This window comes from Cynoglossus semilaevis, chromosome 14 (assembly GCF_000523025.1).
Source record: "Cynoglossus semilaevis isolate Cse_v1.0 chromosome 14, Cse_v1.0, whole genome shotgun sequence".
Taxonomy (NCBI): domain Eukaryota; kingdom Metazoa; phylum Chordata; class Actinopteri; order Pleuronectiformes; family Cynoglossidae; genus Cynoglossus; species Cynoglossus semilaevis.
This window is the reverse complement of record NC_024320.1, coordinates 10470465-10497557: the sequence shown is the minus strand read 5'-3', so window position 1 is coordinate 10497557 and position 27093 is coordinate 10470465. Positions and strand designations below refer to the sequence as shown.

General features: G+C 39.3%; 1 protein-coding gene across 1 annotated transcript in view; it reads left to right on the top strand.

Annotated features, from left to right (window-relative positions):
• The window catches only part of LOC103389578 (striated muscle enriched protein kinase), a 46747-nt gene that overhangs the window by 6419 nt on the left and 13235 nt on the right, over positions 1-27093 (top strand). The window contains exons 5-23 of the mRNA XM_025062037.1: positions 11048-11146; positions 14204-14354; positions 15207-16025; positions 16216-16625; positions 16711-16857; positions 17884-18066; positions 21761-21930; positions 22808-22896; positions 22989-23164; positions 23251-23428; positions 24002-24075; positions 24630-24788; positions 24870-25059; positions 25149-25378; positions 25466-25585; positions 26038-26142; positions 26223-26429; positions 26510-26633; positions 26876-27048. Of these exons, the coding sequence (XP_024917805.1) occupies positions 11048-11146; positions 14204-14354; positions 15207-16025; positions 16216-16625; positions 16711-16857; positions 17884-18066; positions 21761-21930; positions 22808-22896; positions 22989-23164; positions 23251-23428; positions 24002-24075; positions 24630-24788; positions 24870-25059; positions 25149-25378; positions 25466-25585; positions 26038-26142; positions 26223-26429; positions 26510-26633; positions 26876-27048 (3804 nt within the window). The remainder of the gene's footprint in view (positions 1-11047; positions 11147-14203; positions 14355-15206; positions 16026-16215; positions 16626-16710; positions 16858-17883; positions 18067-21760; positions 21931-22807; positions 22897-22988; positions 23165-23250; positions 23429-24001; positions 24076-24629; positions 24789-24869; positions 25060-25148; positions 25379-25465; positions 25586-26037; positions 26143-26222; positions 26430-26509; positions 26634-26875; positions 27049-27093) is intronic.

The following is a 27093-nucleotide window of genomic DNA, read 5'->3' as shown; positions in this document are numbered from 1 at the left end:
CCAGAACTTCAGAAAAAAAGCAAAATAAATATCTGTCATTTTGAAGAACTTACAGTCTTGTCTGTCAAATACTTTGTTAATACATTTTTTGATGAAGGTAGTAAATGGAGATGATAGTAGTTTTAGGTTTCTCAGCTCAGTTTGCAGCCAATCGCTCGATCTGCCAACACAGAGTGACATCCTGGTCCTGGTGGGTGACGATGACCATTTCTTTGAATGATGTGAATGATATTATTTTGTATTCAGGATATTTGTTGTCCTGGCTTCCATATGATCTGTCTCTGCCTCCTGCCTCTCCCCCACTTGCTTCGGCTCTATCTCTTCTTGTGGATATTTATGGCCTGGAATGCACAGCCCTGGCCAGAGGGCTCGTGTGCTCCAGTGATGTGTGGACGCCGCCAGCCCCCCTCCTCTCCAATTGCACCGGCAGACATCACAGATAATAATAGCACCACCACGGTCAAGACGCAGCTCTGCCACACTCAATCACAGTCAGCGTGATGAAAGAGAGATGAGGATGGTGTGCTGAAGTGATGGGATGGGGGGTTCGAGTGTGTGCGTGTGTGTGTGCTTGTAGGAGCTGCTGTTCGTTTAGTGTTGGTGCGTGTTTGTGTGTGACAAGGCGCACATCCATTTTAAAGGCTGTAATTTGGGTCGGTGAGTCAGACAGACAGACACTCAGGTGCGTCACTTATAGATATTACACAGCAAATTTCGACCAACCAGAAACCAGAGCAGTGCTGTGTCACCCGTTCAGACATCCACATTGACATCAGCATTTGGAGGCTAGCGTGTGACTAATGCTCTCAGACATCTGAAGGCTGGATAAGCAGTTTGATAGAGCTTTGGTCACCAGTGATATATTTAGTTTTTGGTGTTAGTTCTTTCTCCCTGGATTTCATTTCCAGACATATCATGACAAATAAACAATGCTATCATATGATATCAGTTTATATTTTTCTTTAAAAAGAGATCAAGACATTTTTGTGAAAATTATTTTTAATTTGAAATCAGGGCCAGTAGGTGGCAGTAACTCAAAGAGCGGGTGTTCAAATCCAAAGAAGAGAAAGTGAGGTGGAGGAATTGCCAAATGAGCTTAGCCTCACTGTGTGGGAATAGTCTTCAATAGAAACAAACTTTAAAACATTTTATAGGTAGCTAGGTGTAAAATAAATATATAAAAAAAACATTCACCACCATCAGAAACATTTTCTGAGTTTCTAATCATCACGTGTTGATATTTTTTGACTCCCAGATCTGTTGTGTCACTCCTTCAGGAACATGCAATCATCAATCCCACAGCAGACTTCCCAGTGTCTCATTTAGAATATAGGTATCATCTAATATATGATTATGAAGCTCAGTAATCAACCATCGCAATCAATAATACGAACTGTCACCTCCATTTGTTTGAATATTTCCTGATGGAACTTGCCTTAACGTGAAGACGATTCTTTACAGTATGTTTACTGTTCCGTGATATTGATCTGTAATAAGCTGCCTCTCAGTTCTATCTGACTGCACTGTCTCCCAGTATTTGTATGTGTATATGTGTGTGTGCGTGTGCATAGCATCATCCCTGTCTCCCATGTCTGCCTGGTCTACTAGGGTTTCAAACCTCCCTTTAAGTCCAAGTGGAGCGACCCACAGAGGACAGCGAAGGTCGTTGGATTGTGCTGTGCAGCAGTGTGGCGGTGAATCTCCAGCTCTAACAGAGTTGAGGGGGTGCACTGAGAAAGTATTGTAATCCTGGTGGGGGTTGTGACTGGAAATAGAAGTTGGAAGACAGGGAGAGGACAAGAAAAAGGAGACATGCGATAAGGAACGTGGACTGTTGTTTTTAATGGTGTCTTGGTGGAGGGATGTTAGGACTGACTAGTGCGAACATGTTTTTTTAGAGAGAGGTGCAAGATCTGGTCATTTTTATTAAGGAACATACAGAAAAAGGACACAAAGTATGTTGCGCAAGGAGCTGCTGGAGGCGAGGAAGGCTCTGAGGAGTGCAAGGGACAGTGGAGGTGGGCCAAGGAGCAAGAAGCTGAGAGGTGAGTGGACGCTGGTGTACAGTCAGAGCAAATACTGATGGTCTAAAATGGTCTGTTACGAACCCATTAAAGTTAGAATAATATATGTAGTGGTCACTGCTACGTGGCCGCCTTGGCTGTCATCACGTTGTGTGTGGTAATCCTTGGCCAACGCCTACGTCTTATTTTAGTAAACATGTATTTTGGCTTCCTAACTGTTTTTTAATTAGGCAGCTGAAATACATTCAGCAATTTTACCATCTGTTGCTGTAGAGCCATGGTAACTCTTTTAGCATTATTTCATGTTCGTAACATAACAACAATAATAAATATTATTAATTTTTGCTTTTGTTCATTTGTGGCTAACAATTAGCTATTTAATTAGTACTATTCTTTACGCTCTACTGTATTACTACTCCTTACTATAATTATCTTTTGGCTTTGTTTGTTTTGATAATATATTGCTTATATTTTCTTTGCTTTCATCATTACATACGGTTGTATTTTTAATCTACTTTAGCTTTATGTATTTTTCAGCTGACCATAACCATTGATGAGATATCAGTTAGCAGTCTGCTTTGACTCCAATCTGGAGTAGTTTTGGCTACGTTTAATGTATTACGTCGAACTTTTAGCTTTTGTCTTAACTTCATGGCCAGAAATGTATCAAATATATTGTTGCAGATATTTGACTTGTAGTCTTTCTTGCTATGTATTTTATCACTTTTTGTGCATATTATTTAGCTATTTCAGGGCAATATTTGACTGTGCTATATTGGACAAGTCTAAGTTACTCATTGTCCTCTAGGCTAACTGTGCTATCTTTCAGTATTTATTCTTTTTTTTTGTAACTTTTCTGACATGTCTTATGATAAACCAACTTTCAAAAAAAAAGTTTAGAAATGTCCTCTATTTCTGGGCCATTTTTCCTGTCAGATTCTAAATCATTAGTCTTGTAGTTCATTAGGTCCAGACACGGCCGTGTTGTTGGGCTCTCATTTCTCATGGTCTCACTCTGAAGCACAGATATTATGTTGCTGCTTGATGGCTCCACATTCTCTGAATATGATCTTCAAGTGGATTAAGAGACACAGTGCAATTAATTAGCTTCTCTGCTCTCACAAAGGCAGCTCATGCACTGAGGTTCGTGCATAACCCATAGCTGTTTTGCTGTTGTTTGGTCTGGCAAAGGATGTGTTTGTGTTCCATCCCATTGGTACGCGCTCATTCACATGAACCCACAGGGATTTGGTCAGGATTAGGTGGTAGGATCATGTTGCAGTGTGACTGTCAACATTGGCTACAGTCATTTTTGGATTACAAACCTCTTCACCATCTGAGTTACACTCACATGCCTCTCCTCACATTTGCCTCTGACTGGGGAGAACAATAATATTTTAAATAAATACATTTCAGTATCAGAAATCTTGTGCTTTTCATGCTGCAACTAATTAAAAAAAAACGAAAAGTTTGTGGCTGTTTTTGTACAGCTATTCCAGGGAAATGTAAATGTCAGTTTGTTTTCACTAAAAGATTTATACCGAGAACCACTGACAGTGCAAGAACTCTTTGCCTTTAACCAAAAGACTATTATCAGGCTATATCAGGACTTTGAGCATCGTCAAACAGAGAAACTACTGCAGTAAAACACCAGGGTGTCAACACAGTTGACAATTAGTACTTCACAAATAGTGCAGTCTGTGTATATGCAGTGTGTGTGTGTATGTATATATATACATATATATATATATATATGTGTGTGTGTGTGTGTGTGTATATATATATATATATATATACTCATTAAACATTACAAAAAACTAAATATAACCAAATAGCAGGGACTAGAACCAAGAACTAGGTGCAGTACCAACATTTAATATGACCTCTTCTATAAGAGCTGGTCTTACTAGGAGAAGCACCAGAACTTGCTATGTTTTTAATGTAGGCTAATACAAGAACTAGGGTCAGCACTGTGAACTCTGGTGGTTTGTGCTACTGCTAAGGAAAACCATATGATAGATAGATAGATAGATGGATGGATGGATGGATGAATGGATAGGTAGATAGATAGATTAGAGATTTTTTGTTTTGCTTGAAGAAGAAATGTTTGCAGAGTGGCTGCTGATGAAGCTGTTGCTGTGTCTGGGAGTCATCCATCCTGGCTGCTCCACAGAAACCAGCCTCTGTCAAAAAATCAATCTGTTTCCGTCAACAGTGCCGCTCACTGCTCTGTAGCTTTAAGCTGATGAAACTGTAGCCTGCTCCAAATTACACCTGTCCAAACTCTTACTAACATTCATTTGTTGTTTACGTTCTGTTTTTTTTTTACAACCTGTCCAGAGTTCTTTGTCGAAGCCAAGGTAATTTTTGAAAGAGTGACTTGAGTGAAATAACTTTCAAGAATATTTATGTAAGTTTTATGAAATCTTTTGTCAATATTTAGGAAATTATAGGAAAAATAAGGTTATTTTTTTTAGTTTTATTTCTGACCTGACTGGACCATAGTATAAGCCAACAATTTGAGTTAGCCAATTATAAGCGACTCAGCTAATAATTAGCTCGTTTTTATTGGTTGATATATGTGATAAATAAATATTTTTGGCTAACATTAAGTTATTAACTGATGTTTACCTTTCCTCCATTGACGTTTGCTTTATATACCAACAAAACATTTGATCAAGTTTTTATGTTTATTTAGCTTTTGGCTGGTTTTAACTGGTCTTCCTGGCTAACCATACCTATTTCTGGGTTGACTCATTGGTTTTTTTAACTTTCAGTTCTGTATTTCTTTTTTATTTATTTAATATTTGGTTTAATGACATACCAAACAACACGTTGACACATTTTAGGGGCACTGATTAAAAGTTTCACCTAATGCTGTTGAAATATGGTTTATAAAAACACAAATGCTCGCCCTGTGCTTCAGTATTTGGCCTCATTCGGGGCAACAGTCACAACACCCCATGTTATAAAGGCCTTATTGATCCACGGGTGTTGGAACTCTGACTCAGTGGTGTATCCTGTATCGCACATAAAGCAGTGCTATTGATCGCTGCACTTTCCTGCTGCCTCTCTCCAGTGATGGATGGAGTAGGAGGAGGAGAATGTGGGCTACAATGAAGAGAAGGGGAGGTTTGTTAAAATAACAATAGCGAACTCCTCGTTTGTTTCAGGCTGTAAAAAAGGAGGAATTTTTCCATTTAAATCCAATCATGGCTGCATTTAGCTGCCAGTTTATGACCAGACCAGACATCCACATTTTCCCAAGAACTCCAGGAGTAATTCCTCCGTATTGATTGTGTTTTCAACCCCATAAAGGGTGAATTAATTCGCTTAGCAGCACTAAAAGGAATGTGTTCATTCAGTGAAGTAACTGAAGCGTGTATTGTGTTGTGTGAATGAAGATTCTGGGTTATGAGACCGATGATGAAATCTGGGTCTGGCCTGTGATTATTTTTAGATGAGTTTGGTAAAGGTGTGTGTGTGTAGAAAACCAAACCATGTGCATCGGCTTTAAAGAAGAATGCTGTCATTTTTCTTAACAATCATTTCTGATTTTTCCATTTTTATGTTTTGATAAAAAAACAGCTCCAAAGCACTTTTCTGCTGCCACAGTTTTTGTGACCCTGAAAATTTTGCTTAAAAATGTTCAATATTGGCTTTGTCAGTTTTGTGAGACCTGATGTAAGTCAGCACTTTGCCAACATGGGAGATGAAAGATAAGTAAATATATACTGTATATACATAAATACATATCAGGGGTCACAGCAGGAGGGGATGTTTTGTATTAATCTGTATTCACTGATTAATACATATATATGTATATATATATATATCAGGGGTCACAGGGTCAAAAGCAGAGGTCACATTTGGTTGTGTGCGGTGGTGTGCTGTGTCACAATGACAAGTTGTTCACTTTCCTTTCCTGATGGAAAGGTCTAATACCTCCTTTACAGGACACTCAGTTTGATGATTTGATTTTTGCGTCCTCCATCAGAACGTGTGTTCACTGCAGTGATGATGGTCAGTAGATATAGTAAGGTTAGCTGTGACATTTAGACGCTGCTAAGCTGGCACTGACCGACACAAAGATGGCTTTTCATCTTACTGTTGCAGCAGAAACTAAGACTCATCAGAACCTTCTTCAATCGTCAGTTATTCAATTTACCCCCCAATTTACCCGTCATTTCCATCTATCCATCCTTACCTGCTGGTGTAATTCATCAGTGTTTGTTTGTTTGTTTTTAAATAATGACCTCATGTCCCTTTCAGAGCTGCTGAAATTAGATTTAACTTAACCAGGCTTTCTTACTCATTGTCTCCGTGCTGAACATCTTTTAGGAAACTCAAGGAGACATGGGTCAATTATTCGATATGGAATAATGTGGATTTGTGGATTTCACAGACAGTGACTGTGTGGTTTAAAAAAAAGAATTTAAATTTCACTGCCTCACAGTTTACATTTGAAGCAGCCCCCCCACCCCCTTCATTTCTTATGTCCTCTCTTTCTGTTACTGTTTTCCTCTCTGTTTGTCTTCAGTTCCTCCTCCACCCCTCCTCCCCATCCTTTCCCCACTAAGCTCGTGCGGGGAAAGCTCTTTCCCCCGCTCTTTGTTTCCCTTTTCCCCTCAGCCTCACTGCTCTTTTGTCGCTACCGCAGCTCAGTAGATGAGAAAAAAGTAAGAAAAAAAAAAAGAAAAGAAGAAAGAAACAGGAAAAAAAGCCCAGCTTAGCTATAGCCAGTTGCTTTCTGCCTCCTCCTCTTCCTTCTGTTTCTCCTCCCCTTTGCCTTTTATTCTCCACTCTCATCACTGCAAATCAAACACAACACACCCCTCTGTGCTCAAACCCCTCCGTCTCCTCTCCTTCTGAAAGCATCGGCTCTCCAAAGGCAAACCCTCTACATGAACGCGGGGACGCTCTGCGTATGAGCCGACACTCGCTCCGGCCCAAAGACACCTGACTCTGCTACACTTCCACCTCCTCTCTGTTGGTCTTTGTTCTTTAAACCTGGCAGTCGGACTGGAATACAAACCCATCCTGACACCACAGGCAGTTGAATCTCTTGCTGCTTCTCTTTCTTGCCTCTTGTCGATGCCACACCCTGGGCTTTTTTAGGTTCTTGTTGTTTTTGAGAGCTTATGCCACAGGTAATCATGTGCATCTGAGAAGAACCTCCTCCTAAAGATGAAGAAAATCTGGTCCAAGAAGAGGTTTCAGGTGAGGCTAGGAAACCAAAACAACCATGTAGTGATAATTCTTTTGTGTTTTCTGAACAAGATTTGGTTGTTGTAAAAATTATAGATGTGTTGCCATACCCTTTACCTGCCGTGATGGCCTAATTTGACACAAAGAAACAAAGTCAGATTTCAAGATAAAGACGACTCTCAGATGCTGTGTGTAGAAAGTGTGTCAGTAGGCTAAACGTGGACACATGGGAATCGGGCACAGAGCAACGAAAAGAGACAATTTTCCTCTCCTGAGATGTGTCCTGCAGCTTCCAGCAGCACATTTCAACAGAATTCTAGATTCTTAGATTTGGATTTTTAAGTGATTGAGTCAGCGTGGGTTTGGGTGTCTTCACTGCTCTGATTTCCCCTGAGCCTGACACAATTTGACAGCACTGTCAAACTACCTGTGTGTGTGTGTGTGTGTGATTGTGCGTGTGTGTGTATAGGAGATTGTAAGACGGTTAAGATAGGTGTGAAAAACTGAGTCAATTCACTTATCACTTTCCAATTAACTGCAAAGACACCAGTGAGTCATTCCAGAGGAGCTCTCCTTGGTGCTGATTGACAGAGTGCCCTACAAGCAGTTTCTTTCAATTAATGCTTCATCAGCAGAGACTAAAACTCAAAATGGACTGGTTTATTTAAAAAACAAAACTAAGAGCTAACATGTTGATAATAAAAAAAATCCATATATATTTTATCTAATGGCAGATGCGTTGTTAAATTAGTAAAGTACAAACATGGAAGAAATTACTTAAAGTAGGGCCTGTTAACAAAACATGCTTTTTCAGATATGTATGAAAAATTGCTAAGATATTGTAGCAAATTTGACATAATCAACTGGGGGGAAAAAACATACAAACAAATAAGTCAATAATGATTTACTCAGAAGCACCAAGATATGCATGAATTATGTTAAACCATTAACCTTTAAAACATTTTCCAGATATTCAGTCAAATTCTGGTTGATATAAATGGAGCATAAATTATGTAAAACACCTATGATATCGACTCCTTGGAAATAGCCAGGAATTAGCTACAGGGTATGAAAAGTAAACAAAAAGAAGTTGGACCTGAAATTGACAGTTTGGATGAAATAATCCGTAGAATAATTTATTTTAGTTACAACAGATATTGTATTATTATTATTATTATTATTTATAAAAAAAAAACACCCCCCCCCCCCCCCCCCACTAATATTCTCTCTGTATTTCTCTCTCCGTGCTCCTTTGTTGCTGCTGAATAACACACTGCACTTTGTGTCTTGTTTCAGAGAACGGGACATTCCACACGGACATTTGGCAGATTTACCCATGGTGTGTTGTCAGCAAGAGCTTTACTCTGTTGTAATCATTTTATGCCTTATTCTCTAAGAAATCCTTAGTCAAGTAGTTATCGACTCTTATTGTAGTGTTTTGTATTTTCTCGTTTTTCTGTTCCTTCGTTCCACCGCACGTTCTTGGCTAGGATGTTCCACTTGAATAACTTTTCGTAGCATATATTCAGCTATGGGTGTATTTACGTTTTCCTTCTGCTCAGCTGCTCGCAAGAGTAGGTTTTATTGATGGACATCCACCTCCACATGTATTTTGTAAAAATTCTGTTGCTTCTCTGCTTGGGCCTGGGTGAATAATTTTTGGCGTCAGTGGTTTGGAACGTTCAGCCACAGTGGATTCTCAATCAGATACAAATTGTGCTGTAATTGGATGCATGTCATGTGCAGTGACTTGACTCATAATAGGGAACTTCTATTACACCTGCAACCTTGTTTATGGTTTAAAATACTTTTCAATAAAATTCCTTTAAATTAGTAGGAAACAACATGACAAACAAATATTTTAATATTTGGCCCAAATCCAGAAAACCCAGAAAAACCACCACAAACCTCCTCTAACAGTAGAATACCAAAAGAAGAAAAATGAGATACAAAATATGGTCTATTACAAAGACCTAATGTTCCAGGTGACATTAATAGTCCAGACTTACTAGTCCTTGAAGCTGCCCCCGTTCACTGTATGGCCCAAACCCAGAAAAACCACCACAAACCTCCTCTAACAGTAGAATACCAAAAGTCCTTGAAGCTGCCCCCGTTCACTGTGGTGATGGGTTAAAAGCAGAGGTCACATTTGGTTGTGGTGAGTTGTGTCACAATGACAATCACAATTCTAAGAAATACTCAATACTGAAATGAAGCCAAAACATGAATGAATGAAATGTAACTGAACTGTAGCAATAGAAGTAAAAAAGCTATGTTGATTATTGTAAAATAAATAAAAGCAAAGCAAAAATGTTAGCATATAAAAAGAGTCAGAGTCTAGAAATTGTTCAAAATACAACAAAAATCAAACTGAATCAAATCTGTCTAGCTAGCTTTACTGCAGCCTAGAGGATAACTGGCTGGAAAATAGGTAATAGACAACTGAGTATTATAGTGGAAATATCCAAACATTAGCAACATTTACAGCAAACAAGACTGAACTCCATTTTATTATTTCTGGAAATATAGCACAGGAAAAAGTAACCTCGAATCAAGTTTCATAAAAGGTTCGTAAATTCAGCCAAATCCTAAATAGAACCTACAACAAAAGTCAAGGAACAACTGAATAGGTTTAAAAGTTTTTGTAATTTAGATGAAATAGACAAAATTTATTTCAAAGTAGCTAACCCTACTTAAAATTAGGCTGAAAATACCATTTACAATTTACCAATATTATTATATTTGAATTTTTTTGCTTATATTTGAAGAGCACATTAAACATTTAGAACCTGACTTGATTGAAGGTGTGAGATCTTTCTGTCTAAATGTTCTTCTCCTCCACGCGCCCTCCTCTAACCCATCTTGTGTCCGTCCACCTGACCAGCCACTGGGTTGATTTTTAGTCTCTAAATGGGTACGAAGAGGATTGGCCGTGTGGGTGACGGGGATGCTGGTTTCCATAGTAACAGTGCTCTCCCGTCTGCCCTCTCTTGCTGCCACTACGGAAGCGAAGTTTTCCGCTCCTGCCGAAAGCAAAGCTATGGTAAAAAAACAAAATCCCCCTTTATTTCTCTTCTGTCTGAAACTGTTTTTTGGTTTGTTTCTCATTCCTTTTTTCTTCATCCCTGACTTTATCTTTTCACAGTGATGATGTCACATGACCCATCCATTTTGTCAAAGTCATCCTCATTGCCAGTCATCTAACAGAAGGTGTTCTTTACGATGAGTCAAAGATTTGAAGATAGTGAAGATGTTTGGTAAAACATCAGATTTCTTAGATTATTTGAATGGTTTTTCCTCCTGGTGGTGATTAGATTATAACATTACTGATGTCATGTGTGACAGAGTTGGACTTATTTAGGCAAGTGAACTTGTACCTAACATAAACTTAAAGAGTTCACAATCTTAAATTATATATCTGTAAAATTCAAAAAGTAACTATGTAGCGTTGGACCAATCCTGCTGTTTCATTTCGAGCAGCATTTTTGCAGCCTGGAGCACAGATCATTCCTCCACTCGCTTTCCTTCACATCTTCTTTTATAAGCCACAGCTGGCTTCATGTCACACTTCAGCCTCTCCCTATTTATCCTCCACGGGAGGGGGCCCTCAACAGCTCTTTTCCGAGGCGCCATCATGCTGTGTTGCTGCTAAGCAAATGTGAAATGTCATTTACCTCGTGCGTGACCTGCTGTTGTTTCTGTCCTTGTTGTTTTCAGCCTCCTCTAAGCTTTGATTCTCTTCTTCTCCTCCACCATTATTTGTCTGCTCTGAACTCCCTCCATCTGTCTTAACCCCTGTATGCGTTTCGTTTCAGATTCTGAGGCGACAGAGGATGAGACCACGGAGCCTCAGATGGAAACCAAAGAGGGGGCCGGGAGGCACCAAGACAAGGCTGGGCAGGGCGGCCCCCCAGGTACAAAACATCTTAGTGTTTTCATTTATGACGTGACAGCTACATGTACAGTAACAAAATCCCACCAAAGTAGCAACACCATTTTAAAAATCCCATTTATACTGTTTGGTATTCAGTAGCGATTTATGCAATAAACCAAGTCTGTTATCAGTGTGGCCCAGGACGGGTGTCTGGGATGAAAGCTGATATGGCAGAAAGTTATAATCACTCACAGTATGATGCAAGAGTGTGACACACTGCCCTAGTTTCCTGCAGAGACACTGTCTCAGGTCTGGTGCCCCATGTGGTCTTTTCTACAGCGAACAAATGATCTAGAAGAAACGTGTGATTTGACTAAATTCTTCATTGACGTAACTGAGCAAAGTTATGGCTGTGTAAAGAATTACAAATCAGTCAACATTTACTGACAAGTGATGCAGCTCAAAACAAATGATAGGATCACATCAGTTTGTCTAGGTGTCTCGAATCACATATTGTAAATGTTACCCAGCCCATGTCCAGCCACACGTCTGTAGAACATCAAAAAGTACTGCATATCCAAAAATACTACTGATACTAATGCTTCTTTTATTCCCAGTTTTACAAACCCTGAGTGTGAAAAACCCAACAGTGGCTCATAGTTTGTCACTGTTGCCGACATTAGAGCAGGCATATTGTCTTCATAATGTCAACAGGAAAGCCATACCATATGGTATATATTCTAATAAAGGAGCATGTGCTTTTTGGAAGTGACTTCCTTATTACTGTGTGGGTTATTATTGGATAAAATCAGCTGGCCTTACATATACCAGTGATCTTCAACCACTGGCCCCAGGACCAGTATCGAGCCATGGATCATTTGGTACTGGACCATACACAACGAATGAAAAGACTGATTATTCTTTTTTTTTAATGTTAGTCTGCATTTATTTTATTGTGAAAACCAATCACTTATTCCTCTTTTCAGCTTTTGAATCAGTAGCAGTTTGTTTCATGCACTGGTAAACACTGAAGCTAACATGGCTGAACAGCCTCTTTAAGGAGGGGTAAAGGCCTGATGATGAGTCGGCAGAATGTTCCAATACTGCAGCCAAAGGGAAGGAAAGCTGCATTTAAAGGAAAATATCAAAAGTCAATTATGTTTTGTGAGGCACCTGACCTACCCTCATACACACACACACACACAAACACACACCTAACACTGGTGTGACAAAATTGCCTTGCATAAAACCACTAGTGGTCCAGATGGGTATTAGAGCACATCTGGCTTATTCTGGCCATCATATTTTCCAGGCTGGCTAACAGCAGCACATGTCCAGATACACTACCAGAATAAAGTAACTTAGAGTATATTACCTCTAATAATCCTATTATTAAGGAACAAATGTTTCCTTTAGAAATATTTACTGATATTTTTAAAATGTGATGTGTTTGTGCACCAGTGTCACAGAAGCTCCATGTTCTGTAAGCCCCCTCTGACCACCGTCCACTGTTAACCAGGCAACAGGTCTGAATATAGATCAGAAATATTGACACCTTCCCTTCTGCCCCCTGCGACATTTCAGAGCCTTTCATTGCTTGTACCCATGATTTGCGCCTCCTAGCTTTTCATGTTCGGTGGCAATTTCTCCCTCACTCTTCTCGTCACGTTCTTTTTTTATAAAAGGGACAAAAAGCAAAATCTGATCTCTCAATAAAGTAATTCATTCTGCGTCTACATTGTGAATAACTTCAAGTTTCTGGGGGAAACCTTTTCATGTTGTTTACTAGTCCATAGTTTTCAGTTTTTTAGCTTAGCTTTTCGCTACTTTGGAGCTCCTGTCTGTATTTTATAACACGTAGCTTTCCTTCCTCAGTCTTTGTCAGCCTGTGTTCACTCTTAACCAAACCTTTAATCTGTCTTCAAAGGATATCACAGTGTTTTACAATTTTAACCTTAACATTCACAAATAATAAGGCTAACATTTAGCTGTCTTCCTGGTAAAGTTGACCTGTTTGCTAACTATGTGTTATCTACCTATATTGGCAACTTACTTTTAGCTGACAGATATAACATTAAACTATTTTTGGCTAAGTAATGTTTTTTTTTTTTTGTATTAATGTCTCTTTAACTCCATGAATTTTTACCTTGTTTTTATTTATAACCTGGTTTTAGCATATTTTAGCATTTCAAATATAATATAATGTAATAGTATAGAACATTACAGTTTATTAGTTATTTAAATTTTTATTATATAACTAATACATTGAATTTGTAAACTCGTTCATCCTAGATTTCATAAGAACCAAAGGCATTATAGTTTATGTCTCCATTGCTGACTCAGTGTATAGCTTGTGACCGTTGCGACAGGACTCATATCAACGCCTTCACCACTATCCCAGGGTTTCCATCCTTTAGAGAAGATGCTGACTGCTCCTCTCTTTTCCGCTGCCAAAGCATTTCTATCCCTGCTGCTCATCTCCAGAACGTCATTCATTATCTGATTTGTGACTTGGGGCGGGGGATGTTTTAATGTTTGAATGTTCCATGATGTAATGCATGTTTGCGTTTTGTTTTTATCTTCTGTTTTCCAGCAAATGTTACAACCTAACTTAACAACTTAACTCCAAACAAATGCAATGATATGCCTACATTTTTTGCTCTCCTTGTTATTTTCTACCAGCTACTGTTACATATCATTACATATGAATCATTACATTACATTACATATGAATCATCTTTATTTCTACGCTTGTTGTGCGGCCCGCCCTCACCTAAAAGTTAAGATTTTTCCATAATGCAATCACGGCTTCATCAAATAGACCTTTTTGCTTTTTAAGCTGTAACTGGATTTGGTTTATTATAATATTCAAACAGTGAGTCAGGTCAGTGAAACCTTAATGTTGGAACTTGGAAGCTGAAAAAGGTTCTGCTTTGGGGTATTAAGAAATGTGTATTTTAAAAGGCAAAAGAGAAAAATGTTTTTTATCTAAAAATGACTGACTAAACATTGACTTTGTTTTATTTTTGTATATCTTGACATTTGTACTTGTGAAGAAAGATTTAGAGGTCAAAAACTCTCTGCATTTTGTTTCCAGGGGAAGGAGGAAAGCTGATGAACTCCAACCAAGATTCTACTGATCGCAGGGCCACCCTCCCCGGCACACATGACCCCGTGGTGGAGCGAGAGCTTCGCACTCTAGGCTCTCGCCCTCCAGGGACATATATGGATCCCACAAACCTTGCCAGGCAAGCTCTCGGTGGCGGTCCCGCCATCAAAGGGACCCCGCCTGTGCGTCACCTGGGTGTGGAACCACTGATCCGAGCATCTCATGCTAACCTGGCACGGCCTGTTCAGGGTTCAGAGGAAAGTGTTTCTGTAGGCAGCGACTACTACGGCAGCATGTTCAGCCTCTACAGAGGGAGAACATTTTCTATGCCATTATAGTTGACAGCTTTTTATTCCTCCATTGAGGCAAGAAAACAAAAATGACTGGACACAAACCCTAAAACTGACACTTTATCCTGCGTAAACCTAACTTGCAAAAAAAGTTTTTTTGAATTTTAAAAATGTCAAATTATTGTCCGTTTTTGTTGTTTTCATCTTCATTTATTTATTTCCAATTTCAATGTCACACCTTCCTTTGACTCAATGTGATTTGATTTCCTAATTTATTATTGTCATTTTTAATGTAGGGGCTTGAAATGAGTTGTGGTGACTCTTTTACACATGCATGTTTTCTAACATTTGAATCAGTCTTTGTGCTGGGTTTGCTGTGGGATGCATGATTTTCACTTTTTTAGGCTATTGTTAGCACAATTGTTCTCATAAAAGCTATTGATTGTGTGATTTTTCTTTCCTTTTATGAGGCATGGTATTTTCCTGCATTTGAAATCTTAGTTTCTTAACTTAGGAATCATTATTGCATTCCTTCTGCTGTTGTTTGAACTCACACTGTCCAGCATCTCTGAAAGTGAGGCACTAAAGAGCACAGATCAGACACAGGACTAAAGGAACTTTCTTCTTTTACAATTCTTCAAGCCCTTTGGAAACTCCACCAGGGCTTTAACATCATCTCCCTTTAATCCTCACCCCTCTAGGACTCAAACTGTCAAGCACTCTATTGGTCAGCGGTCCACCTCTCGTGTCCCTCTGTCTTCTCCCGAGCCTCCTCTCAGTATGTGTAACCCCTACCAGGAACTGCAGAAACCCAAGCCTTTGAAAACGGATCAATCTCCTCGGGTCAGTACTTCTACTCTGACTCAAAAACTGGTTCATGCAGGACCCAAGATCTCCGACAAGGTACGTGCTTATGAGGAACGAAGAGGAAGCACGGACCCCCTAAGAGGAGCAGCTTCTAGTTTGGGGAGAGCAGCGTCCTTAGACTCGGATGATAGTGGACAAAAGACAGGAGGCCCCAACAAACAGGATGAAAGAATCCTACAGGGAGCAGCCCAGAAGCGTGTAGCATTTAAGCAACGTGCCTCCTCTCTGGAGGACAAGATCAGCTACTCCCAGAGGGTCCAGAATTATCAAAGCAAGTTCACAGAGGAGCTTCAGCGAATCAAGAAGATGGTGGTAAAGCCAAGCTTGAAGAAGGCATACTCCACCGAGCAGCTGTCCCAGAATGAGAGGATCCCCGTGAAAGTTGAGCCCATTCCTCCTCAAGTAGTTAAAAAGTTGGAGGCCAGGGAACGAGCCCTCGAGGAAGGGAGAGGAGGAGGCAGCAGACGGCAGGTCCACGCTACACCTAAAGATAAGGAGTTGCTGACAATGGCAAAACCAAATTTACAGGGTAGACCATTGGACACTTTAACTGGAGGACTTTCAGGGGGGATCTCTGTTGCCATGGATACACCATCAGTTCACCAGTTACCAAGGCAACCAGTGCCAACAGTCACAAGAACAAATCTGACCAGGTTTGAAGCTGATCTTTTTCCTGAAGTGTGTGTTTTTTAATACTTACATCTGATATTCCTTCATGTGTGTTTACCTTTTCCTGACATTAATAAAAATCATCATAAATGATAAATGATTTTTTATGATGATTTCATCCTTCCTACCACACTTGTTTCCAGTGTTACATAACAGATTCCGTGTCTCTTCCAGGAATAATCTACAAATCTCCTCAGTATCTGACAAAGACTTGCTAGTTACTCAGTCCTCCTCTTCCCACAACTCCTTGAGAGACCAGAGGACAAGTTCAAAGGGAGACACAGAAAGTGACATGAAAGTGGGCAGCAGGTCGCTCAGCCCAACTGGGAAGCTGGGAATCCATGGTCCACCCAAGCCCCCACGACTGAATTCGTCACCTACCCAATCGGTCAGTCCTCTCCTGAAAAGGAGGAAAGCAGAAGTAGGAAGGACAACAACGTCTCCCAACGTAAGGGTGAACATTCCTACAATCCTGGTAGAGGACGAACCCATGAGGACAGAAGGCACCAAAGACAGGACAAAGAGGAAGGAAGGAAAGGTTCGAAGGAGCAGAAGCTCTGCTCAACCCATGTCTCCCACAGAAGGTAGGACAGCTAAATAAAACCTTGGTGTCTGACCCAACCACAGAAGACAATACACAGTAAGAACTGGAGTTTCTTTTACCTCCAGGGCCTTCATCTGACGACTCCTACCAATCGGCAGATGAGGATCCCGTGGAGGCCCCAAGGTTTCAGAGGCCACTACAGGCCACAGCAGCGGCCATTGGCTCTGAGGTCACGCTCAAATGTGTCATAACGGGAAACCCACCTCCTACAGGTACAACTGAGAGACTGAGAGTAATGTGCTGTTGGTATGTCTCTATGTCTCTGTATGGAGTTTCATTTTCACATAATCGCAGAGGGAATTGGAAAACTTTGTTGTGGGAACGTTGTTTTTACTATGACTGTATTCACAGTAGAACGTGCTTCTGTCTAACAAAGAGATTAGAATCAGCGCCAAAGTCAAGGCCTGGGTTTCGCCAAATCATGTGAGCCCTAAAATAGTTTTAGGGAAAAACGTTGTATATTAAAGTGAAAGTCACTAGATGTCACTAGATTAATCTCATACTCATACAGTGTTTTGTACAGATAATAAAAAATATTAATAAATATTGCCAGGCCTATATCGGTTTCTGTTGATATCGGAATTGGAAATTAAGTGTTTGAACAATACCGGGATATCGGATATAGGCAAAAAGTTAATATCAGACATCCCTTTTAAGCTAATATTTAAAGGCGTTCAGGTTAATTTAATTGCTTATACTGTAAAGGCACAAATCTTCCAACGAGTCTTCCTCCCTTATACCTCAAAAACTACTGACGTAGTTGACCTACTTAAAACTATACTAGAATGCTGTATTGGATTATTGTGTTTGAGTACTGGTATGAGTATTTAAATGAAGTATTTGGCCCAGTACTGGCACAAATGTAGGTGATTTGATGTTAACTTAAAATCAGTTCAGATTAAACCTTTAGCTAGGAAAAGATTTACTCAATTCAATCCAAAAACAAAGCTGGCTGTATCTATAACAAAGATCTTGAACCAGCTAGCTATATATATTTTAAATGATTATTGAAATGTTTTGCAAATAACTAAGAAATAGAATTTATAAACTAAATATAAACTAATACCAAAATTAGCTCTGGAATATACTTAATAGTTAAGATATTTTTTGTTTGTCTTAATATATAATACAACCAAATGCCAGGAGATTTAGCTGCTTTGTTCAAATTTCTAAAATGTGTTCCCTTACTAGTGGGATAATGCAAATTCTCTTTATGAATGCTTTTCTCTCCTCTTCAGTGATGTGGAGGAAGGATGACATGGAGATAAGCCATGATGCCGGCCATGTGTTGAAGGCGTCAGGCGAGGAGCACAGTCTTGTGATAAAGCAGATGAGTCTCAATGACGTTGGGTCGTATGGCGTCACAGCAGTCAGTGCAGCGGGCAGAGCGTTCTGTAGTACTGCACTTAACGTCCAACCAGGTGAGACTAGACAGTCAGCCCAGTGGCTGTTGATGCTTTAAGATTGGATTAATTTAATTTAATTGAACACACTGAGAATACACAGTGTGTTAAATTAAATTAAATTAATAATACTAAATACATGAAATGAAGAAAACTTACATTTACTGGTTAAATAGTCAAACAATACAAAATAAAATATAATATTAAATTCTATATATAAGAATAATATAGATATCTTAAGGGTCTATATCTATAAGGGTCCACAAAAACCTGTCAAAGCATCAGAAATGGCCCAGTGGTCAAGTTGTTCTCTAGGTCCTTGCTTGTGAGATGAATAATGTTAGTGGGCTGGATTTGGCCCCAGGAACCTTATTTTTTCCCCCACACGTGAACGAAGAAGGCAGAGATTTAAAAAATGCTCTCCACAGTAATTCAGCTGGTTTTAAATCACGGCCTGCGCCTCCTCCACCTCCTCCTTGTCTTCCTTCTGACTCCTACTGCTTGAATTGGCTGGAGCTCAGCATCCTCAACTGGGGCTTTAGCCAACCTCTGTTGCCATGGCAACTCCTTAATTCTTAAGGAAAGTAGCTTTACAACTGCTTTTGTTAGAGATACCAAAATACAGATAGATGCCATGAAAAAAAACAAAACAAAACACTGACAAAACATTTATAACGTGCCTGTGTTTATTACGTGGTGTGTTTTTCAGGTTGTGCTGCTCCATCTCAAAGACCGTGTGTAGCAGCCGTGTGTTGCCATATTAGGCCTGTCTGAGGAGTCTGAGGAGTATTTTTAGCTCGTCCCTCTTGTTCTTTTGGCTAATTGCAGTCTGCTTTGTGTCCCTGTGTAAAAACTGCTGCTGCTGCTGCTGCTGTGCTTATGGTATTTCTGTAATTTTATCTCTGTCAAGATTTCTTGTTACAGATTTAGTATGCGCTGAGGGCATGAAAAATGTAGTCATAGATCTTGTGAGTCATTTAAGCTCCTGTAGCTGAGAGGATTTTTAGCACATTGAGGAGAAAAAAAGGAGGAAGGGACAATGGGGGTCGTAGTGATATTTTTTTCTGTCTGCCCAGGAATCTTCAGAAAATGTATGAATGTTAAAGTTAAGTTCAAACCATCAAGGGTGTTCAAGCCATGGCCCTGGGATTAAAAGTGGCTTGTAAACAGTTTTCAGGGGCTTCTGACCTTAACTCCAAACTCTAAATTTTTTTGGAAATGTATACGTGTTATCTAACTTTAAACCCATTTTGAAGTTTCTTGAATTGCAATAATAATTAAATAATTACTAAAATCAGTAAAAAAAAACATTTTACTTTTTGCTATGTTTTAGCAGTCCTTCTGTTTTAGTTAGTCCTTCAAACTTTCCGGTCTCCCTGAGCTCTGGTTATTAGTTGCATTTGTTTGATAGAAATTTAAGTTTACTTTTCACATTTGCCCTTTTTTGTAAACTCATTCGAGTATTTTCGGTGGGACAACAGATTGCTAAACTATTATGGGCATATTTATTTACCCATTATTTTTATTTGGTTTAGCTACTTCACCATGTGACTATTTTTTGTTACAGTACTTATTGATGTTTTTGCTTGTTCGCTGTTTTTTACTGAGCTATTCCTGTTAGCATACCCATCTAGTTAACAAACAAAAAGCTTATGTCTGCAAGGAGGTTTTTTTATGGGGTTTTTTTTGTTCTAACTTTGAGCTACTGTGCAAAGCTGTTATGCATATTTTGCTAGCTTTTTATTTGTCTGTCTTAAAATCAAGCTGATCCAAATGAAAGATAGCTAACTTTGATAGCACGTATCTTCTATGCTTCACAATTATTGACGTGTTTTCTAAAAATCAGTTTTAAAGGGGAATGTATCATCTGTATGACACATCTGATTACACAGTCAAAAACCACAGAAAGTACAGTCAGCTTTTGTGTATTTTTACACAAAAGCTGACTGTACTAAATAGACTCGGGCTTCTGTGGTCTTAGAGAACCTGTACATGGCAGTGATAGGAAGCAGAGGAGAGAATAGAGATGTTAGTTGTGTAAGAGTTGGCAGGTTTATGTAAACGCTGCCTGGAATCATCCCTTGGAGCAGGCGCTGCTGCTAAAACATGTCACACTGTAAGTTTGCTCTTTCCGTTTTTTCACTGTATTTACTGTAGCCTAGGTAAAGGATAGCAGACAAATAACATTTTAAAGTTGAAACCTAAACATAATTATTTTTTGTCTCTGAATACCTTTTTTTCTGTTTATGTTTCTACCGTTCTCTTGTTGGACTAGGGCTTGTCTTAAAGGCACAGATCAGGAATTTGTACCAGGGACCTGGTTGCATCAATGACTAAACTAAAACACATTTTTGTTTATTTGGCGAAGAGCTCACTGATGCCAGTGTTACTGAATTAACTATTCTGGTCCAAATGTTGGTGTTTCAAGTTGAATTTTAGTTAAGTTGTCATCTTGACCTTTGTATGCTAACTGGTTTCTTTTTAGCTTTTTGGAATAGCTAGTATTTCTGACCTTACTCTGAAAAGTATGCATTTACTTTAGCTTTTATAGTTACAGCTGGGCTGTTGTTAAGCTATTTTAATCATGAGTTTTAGTTGTTTTGTTTTTTTACCTTTAGACACATTTTTACACCTTGGTTAAAGTATTTATCTGAACTATATCTGAGCTATAATTTATTTTCTATTTTGAACAATAAAACTAGACTTTTAAAAAATAAATTCTTAAAATGACTTTCAACCATTTTTCTATTTTAGGTTTGAATTTAGTTCGAATTTAGATTTGTTAACTACTGTAAACTTAAACCTTTTTTTGTAAAACATTTTTACTAGGTACATAATAAAGAGAAAGGTGAGGTTAGTTGTTAGGTTTGTCATTTCATTTTAAAATGTTTAATACAACACAAAGAACAATTAATTAATAATAAATTATACAAATGAAAATGAATTTAACCTAAAGTAGTGATAATGGTAAATTAAAAAAAAAAGTTTCCCTCAATTTAGGTAGACTATATTACAAGGACACAGAATAGGATACAGCTGTTTAAACAAGGTTTGGTAAATTGTATGTTGGGTTTTAAAATACACTCCTATATATTATATATATATACATATATATATGGCAAAATAAAACTAATCTCTTTTTTGTTGGTGTTTTTGTTTGAGGAGTTTTACATTTAATATCAATTAAATATCAATTTATCTAAGTTTCAAAAACTGGGTCTTTTTTCAGTCTCTCTGCAGTGTTATCTGCTAATACCAGATATGTGGGTTTCAAACATTCTCCAAAAGACGGTCTGTCTGGGAATTCAGGGATAATTGGGTGAGGGATTAAGAGATCAATTCATTATCTGTTCAGTTACGGTCACTAAAATACACTCCTGTGTTGACAGTGGAGGTGGTGAGTTAGGGTTGAACAGACACAGACCATTTCAGCGTTTCACAGCTGCCAAGGTCTCATCTCCAAAAACAACAAACAAGGAACGGTAAACATTTGAGCTTTGACATACTGTCAACATTTGACAGTTTAATCACCCACCCTGCCCCTGTGTTTGCCATAAGTCTAACAGATTTACCTTTAATTACTCAAAGTAAAGAGCGTAGAAATTGGAGTCAACGTCTTCATAAACCCAGGGGAGAGGAAATTAGCTGTAGCAGAACCGGGGGTTTAATCTACTTAACATCCAGGGAAACATCACTTTCTGTTTTTCTCCAGAGTGGACCTACAACACGCAGCATGGAAAACCAGCACTTTCCCTGGACATAAGCAGTCCAATCCAGTCAGATGAGGAGTACCTGAGTCCACAGGAGGAGGCCATGGAGGTTACGCTCTCAACAACTGCTCTGACACCCAGTGTCTTGCTGAGAGAGGCCCCCTCCTTTGAGGTAGGAGCATAACCAAAGTGTGTTGTAGTTTTCACATATAGACTTAATTTAACCTTGAGACAGAAAACAGGTTCTAGAGATAAGAGGTTAATGAATGTTGATGGAATTAGTTTTGTCTGAATATATCAAGTTTTGTAGTATTTGAGTCGTTTGGGTGACCTGTGTCCAGAGTCTGCATCTTCATTCATTCTTAGGTGTACTGAACTATACTCTTGTAGAAATAAACAACCCAGAATGCAACCTGTTGGTATATTGTAAATATTGTGAGGACTTAACAATTTCAGCTTCTCAATTTATAGCCATATGTGTGTGACCTATCAAGTTAGCAGGGTAAGTCGATCATTCCTGTAGATCTGAACCACTGCTATCTGCTAGATGGTGATTAAAAATGTTAACTGACCTACCAAGACCAGTGGTCTAGTTTTAAACTATTATAGATCTAAGTCACTGGGTTTGTGGGTGGACATGGTAAAGAACCTGGCAAGTCATGTTGTCTAGATCTTCATTTTTGTACCTTTCTGATTGTTGCTGACCACCTTGTTAACCTTACGTCCTAATTCTCACTATCGTACAACTATATTTTCATAGATTCAGTGTGAACCACTGAACCTGCTGAGTCATGGTAAACAAGCCTAATTACCCAAACTTCTCTGATGTAGCTAGGCTGCAAGAGTGGCAATGTTACTGCGAAGTGACCTACCAAGACCCAGGTCTCTAAAAGCTTCCAGTCAATTGATTTATGTTTTTTAATGGTCTCTTAAGTCCTTGAAGACAATGGACATTTGGCTGAACATGAGTTCAGACACTCACTGTAAATAAATGATTTCCTTATCAACAACATTTTCTTTTGATGCAATAATGAGATCTCGTGGTGCAGGTGGTGCCGTGTGATCAGGAGATAAGTGAGGGTGATGACATTGTTGTCTCCGTCAAAGTCAAAGGACAACCAAAGCCCATGACCTACTGGTAAGACTTGATGTGTTTTCTTTTTTTTTGTCTTTGCTGCTCCCTCTGTCCTATTGCTGAGATCAAACCACTGTGACATTGTTTTGACCCAGGTCAAAGGATGGAGTCGCAGCAAAGACAGCAGGACGTTTCACTCTGCGAGAGACTCATGATGGAGCTGAAGAACTGAGAATCAGTCCAGGTCAGACGTCAGATTCTGGGCTTTACATGTGCAAAATCATCAACGAATATGGAAGCAGGCAGGCGGAGTTCAGGGTGGAGGTTACAGGTGCATTATGGAGAATTTCAACTCTACATGTTATTCAAGTCATACTAAAGTGATGTGTAACAGTTTTTGTATTGACAAAATTGCAGCCCAGACATCACTGAAAATCACCAGAGAGGTCAACAACATGTCAGCAAGGGCTGGAGAGTCGGCCATGTTTGAGTGTCACATCGTCGGACCTTCAGATGTGGACGTGGACTGGCTCTCTAATGGAAAGCTGATCCAGCCAGCGCTCCTCAACTGTAAGATGCACTTTGATGGGAAAAGGTAAATCTGCTGTTCTTTGTGATCAGTTTACATCTACCACCAGCGCTGGGGGAAAAGACCTTAATAAATATCATATTCATTTTAATATAAATAGTTCAACATTGGCCATAAAAAAATATAATAATTAGTAAAAAAAAAAAAAAAACGTGGCTAATATGTAGCTCTGAAATAGCTAAAGCTTTAAAAACAGCTTTAAAACAGCTTGGACGCTAGCATTATGATCACATAAAAATGATTAAAAGTAGCCCAGTCCCATGTGAAGGCTGCATAAAAATACATTGTAAAACTTGGCAAAATGACTTTGTAGTCTACTACTGCCCAGAGATAAAGGAAAGGCAAAAATATTGAAAGTGCCAAAGATATTTTAAAAACACCATTATTATCTTGTCAGGAGGAAAACAAGTTAGACTTTACTAAGACACAAGTGAATTTTAAATTTAGTTGGCAAGTTTTACAAAGAGTTGTCTGTGGTGGTCAGTTAAATGTTTGATTCAACACTAAGTTAAACACTGAAATATACAGTATATCCGTGGTGGGCCTGTTCCTCTAATAAAACCTGTGTTTTCATTTCAGGTGTCGGCTACTTCTAAACTCAGTTCATGAGGATGACAGTGGGACGTACACATGCAAGCTAAGCACTGCCAAAGGTGGGAAACAAACTCTGATTCTTTTGTTAAAGTTCAGCTGGAAAATGTAGACAGTCGTGCTTGTTTGTTTTAGCCGTTCAAGGAGCCAGTGTTTTTTTTCCATGAACTCACTTTGTCCCTTTTTTTTAAATATTGCAGAATATAAAGATGACAGTACTTTTCAGACAGAGTGCATTTACAAAATATTTCTAAATGACATGAATAACCCCAGGTATCATAAATACAGTAGATTTGTTGCTAATTAAACAGGTGTATTGTACAATCTTGTCTTAAATGTATAAGGATAATATAAGGATACTTTTTTTGCTTTGTTTAATTTCAATTTTGCCTTAATCGCCTCTGGTTTTTTAACTTAGCTTTAACTTTTAGTAACTTTGCTTTATTTTAAGGATACATTTCAGGTGAACTAAGGTAAAATTTTGTCATATGTCATTTTAGTGGAATTCACACTCAGCAATTTTAAAATGATTAAATCTATCACTGTTAAAAATATTTTTATAACATTCTTGATGTCTCTGTCAACATATTTTTCCTGATTATATTTGCATTTGCAGAGGAATTGACTTCTAGTGCAAATCTACAAGTCACTCCATCCAAAGAACCTCTCTTCACCCGTAAACTGGACATCCTGGAGGTCATTGAAGGTCGCACAGCGCGGTTCAACTGTAAGGTGAGCGGCTCGCCACCTCCCCAGGTCACATGGATGCATTTTGGTAAGAATCTCAATCCTGCCACTTACAAAAGATTACAGTAGTACAGTTACTGCAGTACGAACAGTTTGACTGAATTAACAGAGACGAGAGTGGAAGAGAGTGACAACGTTCACATCCTACAAGAGGGAGGACGCCACTCGCTTGTCATCAACCACGTCAGCAGTGACACCGAGGGCTTCTACACAGCCATCGGCCAAAATATCTATGGAAAGTCTGAGTGCACTGCTGAGCTCTATGTGCAGGAATCCAGAGCTGCAATTTCTTCTCACATGTAAAACACTTACTAAAGGATATATATTTTGTTTAACGGCAAAAAGCATTCTTTAGAATATTTTTTTCAAAGACCCTCCCTCTCTCCAGGGCCAAGTTAGAAAAGATGCCATCCATCCCAGAGGAGCCTGAAGGTATGGAAAGTGAAGTGGAGAAGAGAACCATGCCAGACTTTGTAACACCATTAGCTGACATTGAGGTCATCGAGGGAAAAGAGGCAGTGCTGGAATGCAAAGTGGCCGGCCTGCCATACCCAACCATCGCCTGGTACCACAACGGCAAACGCATCGAGAGCAGTGAAGAATGTAAAAAGACCCAGTGTAAGCAACGAAGTGCAGGGAAAACAAAGTCAAGGTGTTTTTGAGAATGTCGGAGCAGGCAAACGAACTTGTCCATTTCTTCTTCAGACGGAGATGTCCACCATCTGGTCATCCGGACCACCTGTCATTCTCATGGAGGTGTCTACAAAGCTGTCATCTCCAACAAAGTGGGAAAGGCAACTTGCTATGCACATCTCTACGTCACAGGTCGGTCATGTTGAGTGTGTCCATGTGGGCTACACCCAAATCACCCATACGGTATAGGGTACATGATTTCCCATGTAAACAGATGTGCTTCCAGTCTGAGATAGACTCAGTGTGAAACTCAAGGCCCACAGGCCAAATGGAGGAACTTCAACAGCAGTGAATTGCCTTATCATAAAATCTAAATTGACCATAACTTACTAAGTAAATATTTACATGAAACTACAACAATGCATTTCATGATGATGAGCGCTCTATGAACAGATATCTACTGGGTGTGTTCATCATCTCATCAACTTCCTTTAAAACCTGACTCATATAGTTCTGAACTGAGATAGCTGTGTTTTCTAAATTAATTTTGTCCTTGTCTTTTTTTTTTTTTTTTGGGGGTGGAAGCTCTAACTGTCAAGAATATGCATGTATATTTACTGTATGAATCTATTATCTCCAAACAGATATAGTTCCTGATGCTCCCGATGGTCCTCCAGTGATTGACGCCATTACAGGGAAAACCATAAGTCTCAGCTGGAAGAAACCTAAGAGGGCTGATCCTTCATTTGGTAGGATCAGTTCAATTTTGAAAACATGAACCCAGTCACTTTTATGAGGTTTTGTAACCTAAGACCTCTTGTGTCTGCAGACACCTGCGCATTGCTTTATGTGGTCCAGCAGCAGCCTCTGGGCTCCACCCAGTGGACGGTCATCGCCACCAACCTGAAGGAGACCAACTATACAGTCACCTCCCTGTCCAAAGGGGTGCGCTATGCCTTCAGGGTGTTGACGTCCACTGGCAAAACCCAGAGTAGGCCTTCACCCTCCACGGATTTGGTCCAGCTACTGGACAGAGGTTTGTCACTTAATCTGATGTAGGAAGTACAAAGTTTGTGTAGTTTTTGAAGTTTTTCCTGTTCTTGTTGAACTCTTTAGGACCTTATCTGAGGAAGGCTCCAGTCTTTTTGGACAAACCAGACGTGGTGTATGTTGTAGAGAACCAGCCAGCCAGCATCACCGTGACGTTAAATCATGTACAAGCAGTTGTCACCTGGAAACGGTACGTATTTAGAGAGCTGTGAAAAAACACAGCCGGTTGGGGTGATAAAGGGTAGAGAATTACTGAGAAACTGTCTATTAGATGCATTAGATTTATATTAATATTAGATATTTGAGTACTTTAACTTGTTTTGTATTTGTGTCTGAAACACCTTTTATTCAAAATAGGGTTAAACCTTAATGGCTGCAAAGTCTGAGTCAGAGTTATCTGTAACTGCAGCATTCTCCTGCTGTCTTCCTCAGGAGAGGAGTGGCCCTGGCCAGCAAACCAGGAATGTATGAGATGTCCATGCCAGATGACGACCAACACACGCTGAAACTTCAACGGGTTAAAAGCGCAGACCTCGGCCAGCTAGTGGTAATGGCCAGCAACCAGTTTGGCAGTGATCTCTGCACACTTCAGCTGACCATGGCAGGTCTGTGCAGCAAAGTATCCATGCGCTGTGTGTGTGTGTGTGTGT